This window comes from Glycine max, chromosome 11, assembly GCF_000004515.6.
Source record: "Glycine max cultivar Williams 82 chromosome 11, Glycine_max_v4.0, whole genome shotgun sequence".
NCBI classification, from domain to species: Eukaryota; Viridiplantae; Streptophyta; class Magnoliopsida; order Fabales; family Fabaceae; genus Glycine; species Glycine max.
Window position 1 is genome coordinate 21,041,497 of NC_038247.2, and position 10,874 is coordinate 21,052,370.

The window sequence follows — 10,874 nt, forward strand, 5'->3', positions numbered from 1 at the left end:
GGAGAATTTGGAATAAAAATATACATATAAATGATATATAATTTTGTTATATATATATATATATAAAGTTCTCATTTCTGATAATAATTATAAATTAAAGTGATTATATAATTCTTTTAAAAAATATATAAATTTATCTTTTAATCAAAATCATTGAAATATAACACCATTTATATTTATAATTTTTATTTATCACAATAATAAAATATTCTCACTGAAATCTCTTGAAATTACTTTTCATTTATATAATTTAATTTGATCACAACATTAATTGATGTGATCCTATAATATATAATAAAATATCCTTACAAAAATCTCTTGAAATTGCTCTTCATTTGTATAACAACTCTTTATGTCGAAATTTGAACATCTTAACAAAATGTTTGCCGGATAAGATATTTTGCGAGTGATCCTATAATGACCCAATAGCAAGTGGTCTTCATAAGTGGAACAATAATGGATAAAATAGGCTATGGTATTATTTTAAACTTTGAATATAAACTTAATTTAATCTTATAAAATTAACTTATAAGTGAAATAAGTATTATCTCTTGTTTTTATACTTGATGTAAAATTTGTAACAAAATCATTTGGCATATACAGGATTGTTCTTAGAGTACTAGAGGAATCTAAAGATTTTGATAGTCATTTTTTTATGATTGAGTTTACTTTTGATAAAGTGATATTATCTCATTTACTATTTAATAATAAAATTTTCACTTATTTACCATTTATTCCTTAATAATAGAGTATTTTTCATCATGTGCTTAAAGAATTTTGTGGATCGTGCATGTATCTTAGAGCACTTTAAATAGAAGTATTTAGGTGGTGCAAAACTTATTAAGCAAGGATACTTATAAATTAAGATGTCTCATGGAGTAAGTGTTGACTGTTTAGCAAGCACCCGTGACGGGAGCATATATAATTTTTTTGCCCTGTTCCCATATTTTTATGAAATGATAATAGAAGTTCATAGCTAGTCATTATATGTATTTCTTTTACAGTTTCCGGTTATTTGTTTTAACAAACAAATAGAAATCAATATAAATGAATATTAAATTTTGGTTAAATTAATGGAGTAGGTAACTTAAACTATTTTGGTTAATTTTGATGTATCTTATCTACTCTTTTTTGCTGATAAAAAAGAACATACCGTAGCATGTGGACCTAATTTTGTTAGATGCTGAGAAAAGTATTGAAACGCAGAACAGACAACAAAAGAATTTAAGGTCCAAGAGGATGAGTGGCTAGCTTCTTTTTTTTTAAGAATGAGTGGCTAGTTATATAAAAGTTCATTGGGGAGATTTATAATTTAGGGTTAAATATATTTTTATTTTAATAAATATTTAACTTTTACATTTTTTAATAAATTTTATTTTATATTGAATTTTTAATAAAATAATAATTTAATTTATTTTTTTCTTAATATTTTATTTTAATAAAATATGATAAAATAATAAATTTATGTTTGTTTCATGATAAATTAGGGAATTTTATTTTAGTACGAAATAATTAAAAAAAATAATCAGAAAACAAAATTAAAATTTATTAATCTGAGATATTTAAAAAAAATGTCAAAAATTAAAAATAAAATTATTTTATTAAAGATTCAACAAAAAATAAAAATTTATTTAAAAACAAACATAAAAATCGAATATTTATTAATCATAAAAACATATTTAGTAAACCAGAAAAATGTTAATTTATAAAAGTTCACCAGAGTTTTTATTAGCGGAAACTATATGTGCAAGCATTAACAAATGGTATTGAAGGAGATGCTTTTGATGATTAAACTGAGCAATGAAGATGAGACCGCTCAATCTTTCACTAATAACTGCAAGAGTAAATTAAAACTCTCGCAAAACATTGATATCGTTACAACCACTGATCCAAGTGACCCTTATTTTAGAATACAGTTACACGCACAAGTGCACAACACAAGACCATAGGTAAAAACATAAATGGCATGAACAATGAGTCAAAGCAATGGCAGAACAATAATATTAACGCCACCACCACTTGTAACAGTGCACTCAGTTCCTCTGCAGTAGCAGAGAAATTAGACATAGCCCCTGCTCTTCAAACTCTCCACTGCATCCTTGATGATTTGCTCAACAGGAGTGAATTCTAGACCTAAATCAATCAGCTTCTTTGATGCATCCTTTCCACTTGCTCTCAACAACCCTGGTTGGGTATCCTTTGGCAACCTATAACCAAAGAAATTAAAATTATTAAGAATTTAATCTCTATGCAACTATGCACAGCGGCTATGTAGCAAAATTTTATGCAACTGTCCATTAATCTGAAATTGTTATTAGTATAACTCTTAATATAATTATTGTAAAAATTAATAAATTTATCATAAAGGACACTTTTTTATTGGATAAGTGTAAAATCTTTTCCATTGCCAACGCAGAGTTTCTTTTACTAAATTATTAGTACTCGGCATAAACTATCAGTACCCATTTAGATTCTTTTGCTCCAAATGTAATTGATCTTAGAAGTGTACTTCTCAGCAATTTTTTTTTTTTTTTGGAGAATTAAAATTTAGGAGGAGGAAATGATGTCTCAACCTAAGGCAGGAAAAACATTGGAGCTAAAAGAACACTTATATAGATATTTACATTTATCTCACCCCAAGAAGACAATGTGGATTCAAACCTCAAACCTGTCAGATGGGAGACTTTGTGGTTGTGTTGCTCCACTCAACCAATTCCTTAGAGTTTGCTCATAAATTTATTTATGTATTGGTATTTGTTCAATTTGAAATTATGTAATTGCATAAGTATGTAAATTCAAATAATCTTCTTTTTTTTTTCAAATTACATATTAGTTTATCAGAAAAAGTACTAGTTGTGATATGAGATTATGGAGAATACTCACTTAGCCACATCGTATTCAGGGTATAACTCAGCAACCTTGTCCACAAGATCACTAAAGTGACGAATAGATTCCACACACAAGTGCCTTCCTGCTGCTTTCTTGTTCTCAAGTGCCAAAATATGTGCCAATGCTATGTCTTTGAAGTGAGCCGTTCCCATAAAGAAGTCCTCGTAGGTCTCTTTGCCCCCTGTAACAAGTTCCAAACGCTTGTGCTATTATATACTATTAGCCTTGAGTCACAAAGAGAGTGATTGAGATTTAGGAGAAGGTTCTTTTGCTCCAAGAGTTCATAATATGTGCATGCTGCTCAATTTTCTGTTTTGAGGTTCTTTTCAGTTCTGTTAGGTTAAATGGTCAAAATTAAATTTACACGCACTGTCTTTCATTTCTAGTTAATTTGAATAGTAAATTACCAAAATTTAATGAAATTTAAATGAGTAACTAAGAGCACCTCCAAGAGAGTTGTTGTGTAGAGCTTAACTTATTAAATACTGACCCTTCACAAAAAATGTTCACAAGATCAATCACTTTAAATGATATGTAGGTATTTTTATGAAATGTAAAGATATAGAGTTATTTGTATTTTATAAGATGTTGTCTTGTTGGATTGGAGAAAAAAATTGTTCACATGGTAAAAATAAAAATAAGTGATGTGTAAGAATAAGATTCACACAAGATTTGTAAAAATAAAATAAAATAACAGGAAAATGCTCTAAAATTGAAAACTTGTGGCCATGTACTTAATCTAATTTAGACAACGTTATTAGAAGTAATGGTGGATATTCTTATAGATAGCTAATAGGAGGTTCAACATTTCAAATATATGTTATAAAAAAAGATAGCGATAGTATGCACGACCTAAATTTAGTGAGAATTAGCTCATTTAAACTTAGGCTTATAAAGGTTGATTCATTTAACCAACATGTTAAATGAATTTGATTTTTGAGGATGTGGGCAACTTGTTTAAGCCGGATATTAACATTTATTGAAAACAACAAAATAATTAAATGTGGGTATTTCTTTCCTTTTTTGGTATGCCACGTGTTACATTTGTATTCATTGATTGAGTGGTGATATATGATAATTACCTTTGAGAACACTAACAAGCACAGCCATGCTTGAATTGATTCTTGGAGGAAGCAGAGGGCCCAATGCTGTACCAGGGTTTATCATGACAACATCAAAACCTGTCTCCTTCGCAAAGTCCCAACCCGCTTTCTCTGCTAGAGTCTTTGCAATGGGATAATACAACTGCCCCACAACACAATAATTCAAATTAGGTAGACCCAACAAAAGAAAAGTATATGCCCCACCCCATCAATAATTTTCCTTTTTTTTTAACCCCCATCAGTAAATTTGTCACAACATTAGTTTCAGGTGAGTCAAGGGTAAAGATATTTTTCATCGAAATGAGAAGTGGAAAATAATTTGAATAAGTTAAAGTTCAGTTTAATAATTTGAATAAGTTAAAGTTCAGTTTGTGATCGTAACTTCTCCACGTATTATGGCAAACGGAATTTGTGGAAGGAGAAAAATATTCATTATAATAATCTGTGTGGTATACAATTTTAGTCACATTCAAAATTTGCTAGAATGTTTGCCACATCCAACGCCTTTAATCCTGTGAAAAATATTTCTTTTTATATAATTAAAATTTATGATAAGTATTATAATTCAATATATAATAAATATTTTTAAATATATAATTTATATTTCAGGCTTATGACGAGTAATTAAAACTATGAGATAAAATGATTTTTACTATTAAAATCTTTTTTTAAAATAATTATTGAAATTCAACTTAAAAATAAAGATAACAGAGATTAGACTGAAAGAGAGAACCATTTAGATCTCTCCACTTAAAATAGAAACATTAGTCTTCCATCGAAAATCAGTTATTAATTTTGGTCAAATATTTAATTTTACATAAGTTTGATTTCTTTGGTCTAATTCAACAAGTTCTAATATATTTATTTAAGATATCATCAATAAATAATTTAATTAATTAAAAATTTAAATATAATATTTTTTAGTGAACTTAAATATAATTTTAATTCTCTTACTTTGTTCAATTCTTATTTTTAGTCCCTCAATTTTTAAATTAAAGACACTTATTTTTCTATATTAGAAAATCCACAATCTTTTTATTCATGACTTTAGTGTAAAATATATCAATTTTGTTGACAAATAATTTCCATCAAAAAAAAATTTGACTAATCATAATATAATTTTTTCTCTCAATCACAATTTTATCATCCATAATTCTTGAATCCAAAATATTACTTAAAAAACTAAATTAAGTACCACTCGAATCAATAATTTATTACTGAACATTCATAATTTTGATTCACTTCTTAATTTTATTTTTTTATTTTGATTGAACTAAATTATAAACTTAACATATTTATTTAAAGTAGAAATGATTTAATTAAGTAAAATATAAAAAATAATTAATGTAGAAAAATTGAACTAAAATCACAAATTTTTAAAATAGAAAAATCAAACATTTCTGTTAACAAGCACTAACCCCCTTTTGCTTGCAGTATTCAAGGTCCGTCCAACACTCTTCTCCCTTAATCTTATCAGCTGGCCAATTAGGACTTGGCATAATCGACGAAATCGATGAAGTCGCCACCACGCGCTCCACCCCTGCTTCCTTCGCCGCCTTCAACACATTAACCGTTCCTTTTATCGCCGGTTCCAATATCTGTTTCTGTATTTTCTCACACCCCACATAAAATTACTTAATGTAAAACAAAATCATTAAATACTACTAACATTTACTACTAATTTGGACCCTACATGCAGGGAAAGCACAAACGAGATGGAAGACAAGTACACTTCAATTGTATAGTTTAATAAATGGTTAAAGTTAAAGTTAACTATAATAGTTTTAACCATATAGAATTGTATATGGTTAAGGCTAAGATATATATGTTTAACATTTTCTTACTTCTCATGTTTCATTAGATATACTTTTATATTTATTGATTTAATTACTTATTTAATCTTTATATCCGTACAATTTTTATATTTTAGTTGTTACATCTAATAATTATTCATTTTGAATCTTATTATATATATAAAAAAAATTATTTTATTTTATTCCTTGAAACTAAAATTGGCTAAAACAGATTTAAAAATATGTTTTTTATAATCAGGGGATATTTGTGGTTTCTTATTTGGCATCCATTAATCCTTCTTGTTCTATAAGATTGATTCGTTTTGTATTTTCAGTTAAAATTTTATTTCTAATGAAAATCAAATCTCATATTTTGATTAAGAAACTACTAAAATATCAAATTAATTGTATCAATAACTTTTGATGGATGAAGAAGAAAAAGAGTGTGTGGGTAAAGATTAAAAAGAGTAATGTTTAAGAGATAAAGATTCTGTGGATTTATGAAGTACATTAGTAATTAAGCCATTTATGTAAATATTGGAGTGTGTTAAGTGATTTTAAATATTTTTAACCTCGGGATCTTCGACTTGACCAATGATGTTAGGACATGCAAGGTGGATTACGCCGGAACAACCCTTTATGGCAGCGGCAATGGAGTCGATGTCAAGAAGATCCATTTCAAAAAAATGGAGATGACTCTTTGCTCCTTCCATTTCCTCCAAATGTTTCGTCTCATTTTCATCCTCTGCAAGTGTCATCACAATATTATTATTATTTTCACCAAATTAAACTAAAAAACAATATATTATTATACTTTCTATTCTAATTCTAACTAATGTGCGCGCGGTGTTTATATGTATATGAATAACATCTTCACGTATTGATGATGTATGTAAATTTCTAGTTTTTTGTGGCACGAAAAGATTTTACTAATTAAATAAACGACTGTGTGAGAGAGAGGGATCAGGAAATTAAGATTAGAAACTAATTAATATTGAAATTAATAAATAGTGGGCGTAACTGATATCTTGGACGGTGGCATGGACGGTGTAACCACGCTGGAGGAGGAGTAGGACCACCCATGATCCGATGGCGCCGCTGGCTCCGGTGACACAAACCACCTTCGACATAGGGTTGCTTTGTTAGTTCAGTGATGCTCTTCTTTTAACTTGTTTAGTGTGATGAAGGAAGACACAATCCTACTATATAAAGAAGCTCGTGCAGGGAATAAATTGGAAAGACTTCAGAGAAATCCATGTATTTGGAGATAATTAATATTTTTGAACCGGAACGATAAAAAAATTTCCTTCAAATATTTAAAATTCTTTCCTTTAAATATTTAAAACAATTAAATATCACAATTTGATTTTAAGAAAATAATTGTACACCGTCCGTACTTAATGATAATATTGGAAAGACTGACTCTTCAAAGAAAATGTGACTTACCTATAAACATTTATATTACCAGGTTGAATGCTTGGAGGACTATATATCGTTCCACTAAGATTATTTCTGTGAGATCAACTAATGCTTACCAAAAGAATATTAGATTCACCATAGGAAAATAGTTGAACCTATAATATTTGATCTCATACATGTTGGATCAAGTGGCCTCAGAATAATTAAGAAGGGGGGAAATGGTTGTGAATTTGGATACATCTCCCGTCATATGCTTGGAATATTCACTGTCGATGTACTACTTCTTCCTTACAGATTCTTCTTTGTTATTGTCATGAGATTTTGTCATGAGACACAAGTTGACTTGGTCTTCATCATGATCTTGAAATAACATATTCCTGAAAATACTTTTGAAAAATAAAGAATCTAAAGAGGCCATTAATCTTGAAGTGGTTAGACTTTCTACAAGATACCTGCTCGGATACCACTTGTTTCTAGGTTTTTGTGTTGTGGTGTATTTGCATCTATACTATTGTGGGTATGTAAGGTCCTATTTCTATTGCTTCCCAAATGTTTAAATCTATGGCTTCAATGAAAATCTGCATACGGGTTTTCCAATAATGGTAACCCTCACCATTGAAAATGGGTGGTCTATGAATGAAATTTCCTTCAGGAAACAAATCTTTAGGAAAAATCTTTCCTAATGAAGATTTAATCAATAAAGTTTTAAGATGTTTAAGTAGGGAATGGCAGCCTAAGGTAACTGCTATTTCTGAAAGTAAAGATCTTTCTTCTATGTCTCTTGCTACTTTATTTGAAAAATTGCAGGAACATGAGATGGAACTCCAACGGCTTAATCAAAATGAAGAAACCGACAAAAAGAAGAGAATGATAGCCTTTAAAGCCTCATCATCAATGCAAGAAGAAAATGAAGAAGAAGATTCAGATGATGAAGAAGACTTCTCACTCTTTGTGAAGAAGTTTCAGAAATTTGTCAAGAAAAGAAGAATCGAGAGGCGTCAGAACTTCAACAATGGAAGAAAATCACAAGAAGACTCTCAAGTTCTTAGATGTTACAATGCAACCAACTTGGTCACATTAAAGATAATTGCCCTTCAAATGAAGAATGACCTGAGAAGAGTGATAAGAAAAGGTATGATGAAAGAAGGACCAAAAAGGCCTACATTGCATGGGATGACAATGATTCATCCGATGGTTCAGAAAAGGAGATTAATCTTCTAACCAAGGATTATGAGAGTGATGAAAACATTTCTCAAGAAGGTTAAACAAAAATCAAAAGTATAACTTTCATCTTTGAAGATCTAGACATCTTTAATCATGAAAAAGGTAACATCAAAACCATTCTCTTGTTAAAATTTATTTTTGGTTGAAATTTTCCTTTCAATTAATTTGATTATGATGACTAACAAATTTTTTATTTTGTTTGTCCTGATTAATTGAAACTGTGAGTATGTGTTTATATGTTCTTGATTGAGTTTATTTTTAAACATGATGTCTCCTTTAAAAATTTTGATAATATTTATGATCTTTATTCTTCATTACTTGAGTTGAGTTGATTATTGTGATATAATTGAATATATAAATATACATGTTTCCTATAAATAATTATGCATGATTTTGAATATGATATGTGAATTATTTGATTAAGATTCATTCATAAAGTATTTTTTAATATATATTTTTCTATCTAAGAAAGTATTTTGATACTCATTCAAATCCCTCTTCCCCTAAAAGTCAATCAACTTTTATTTTTTGGCTAAAATGCTCTCTGGTAATTGATTACCATATTAGTGTAATCGATTACAGACAGTTATTTTTTTACTAAAATGCTCTTTGGTAATCGATTACCATATTAGTATAATCGATTACAACGCGTCCCTGCACCTATATATTCAAATTTCAAAATCAGAAATATGCATCTTCTCTCTTTTTCGAAAACCTTCGTTCCCAATTCTCCTTTCTGCCATATCTCACTCATTTCTTGCCCAAATCACCCCCCACAAAGCCCAAACTTCATCTTTTTTCATTCTCTTTCATTTGAACCGATTGAACTTTCAAAAAAATCCCTTCTAATGGCGGAACCATCAAAGAAGCGAAAGAGTTCTTCGAGTCAGAGTCAACGGTATTCCGAGACTCAGGAAACACCGATTCCTCCCTCAATTCCCTCTTCCTCATTGTTTTCATCCGAAGAACAACGGATACGGTACACAAATCTCTACTCTTCTCGCTCCATTATTGATCCAAAATTCATTGATATGGATTTCTTTTCAAATGGGAGTTTCGAATGCATTTAGACATTTGAAAACTCCAATCTTATTCCTTTCATGTCTTTAAAATTGCATGTTTACTCTGATTTAGTCAAAGCCTTCTATTCAAACCTAGAAATCCAAGAAGGCACTTTAATTTCTGAAGTTTATGGGATTAAAATGGTCATTGACCAATCCCTATTCTATGATTTAACTCAATTATCTAGTGAAAGTGTACCATTTGAAGGTACACTGATTGATGATTAGAAATTTGACTTCTCTGTATATGATGCCCGCCGGTTGGTTTGCACCAACCAAGCGGATATGACCGGAAGGCTTCTTGCCGGTTCATTGGCTTTTGAGAGCCGCATCCTTCATTATCTCATTGTTCGTATCTTGCTTCCAAGATCTTCAAACCTTGCACAGGTTTCTGAAGAAGATCTTATTATTATGTGGGCTTTTCATAAGGCCTACAAATTGATTGGGCACACTTAGTTCGATATCGCATGCATAAGGCTTTGCGATTAAATGCTCCATTGCCATATCCACACCTAGTCACCCTCTTCCTTCAACACTTTAACATTCCTCTTGATTCTGAACCTTATGTTCCAATCAAGAGATCCTTTCTAATAGGCGCTGCTGTCATTGCATCATTTGGTTATCAAAAAGAGCATGATGACTCTTGGGTGAAAAAAGGGTGCTCGACCTGTTGATGAAGAAGGACATTTACATGGTGGAGAAGATTCCTCTCTTATTCAAAAGATTTTGGATAGGTTCGATGGTCTTCAAACCTTTGTTGGTGAAAGGTTTGATACCTTGGAGTTACAAGTGGACATGCGCTTCAATGAGATGGAGTCAAGAATCACCAAGGTCAAAGAAGATGTTTCTTACATTTGTACAAGTTTTGATCTACCACCGTCGCCGCCACCATCATCTTAATTTTTCTATTATTTTTAATATTACTAGCACTTTGTTTTCTAGCCGTGTATTTGGCTATATTATTATGACATTGAACAATTTAGTATTTCTTTTATTTGCATGGTATGACTGAACAATTATGAATTATGCTATATGACTATGTGGTTTTTTATATATTTGATCTATTCATGTTTCTTGCTTCATGATTGGTTTATATTCTTCAATGAATGTCTTGTGAATGATTAGTAGTGTATGTATGTTTTATACTTATTACGCACTTTGGCTTTTTGTTGATGCCAAAGGGAGAGAGAAATAGGGATTAAATCAAGAACTCACATAAGTAATTAACTTAATTTCAAGTGAAGCATAAACTCAAAAACAAAGGGAGAGAATGGAAAATTAAGTGAGTGATCGACTAGGAAAAAGTGTGTGTATGTGTTTCTTGATTTCATAGTTGTCATCATAAAAAAAGGGGAGATTGTAGAAGCAAGCTTCATGATGATGAA

General features: G+C 30.0%; 1 protein-coding gene across 1 annotated transcript; it reads right to left on the reverse strand.

Annotated features, from left to right (window-relative positions):
• Positions 1-1,779: 1,779 nt before the first annotated feature.
• On the reverse strand, positions 1,780-7,208 carry LOC100806281 (cinnamoyl-CoA reductase 1). The gene is made up of 6 exons (XM_003538268.4): positions 6,807-7,208; positions 6,358-6,530; positions 5,411-5,596; positions 3,972-4,134; positions 2,884-3,070; positions 1,780-2,207 (listed from the first exon to the last, which is right to left on the reverse strand). Exons 1-6 carry the CDS (start codon positions 6,913-6,915, stop codon positions 2,060-2,062), a joined length of 966 nt encoding a protein of 321 aa, XP_003538316.1. The 5' UTR covers positions 6,916-7,208; the 3' UTR covers positions 1,780-2,059.
• Positions 7,209-10,874: the final 3,666 nt, after the last annotated feature.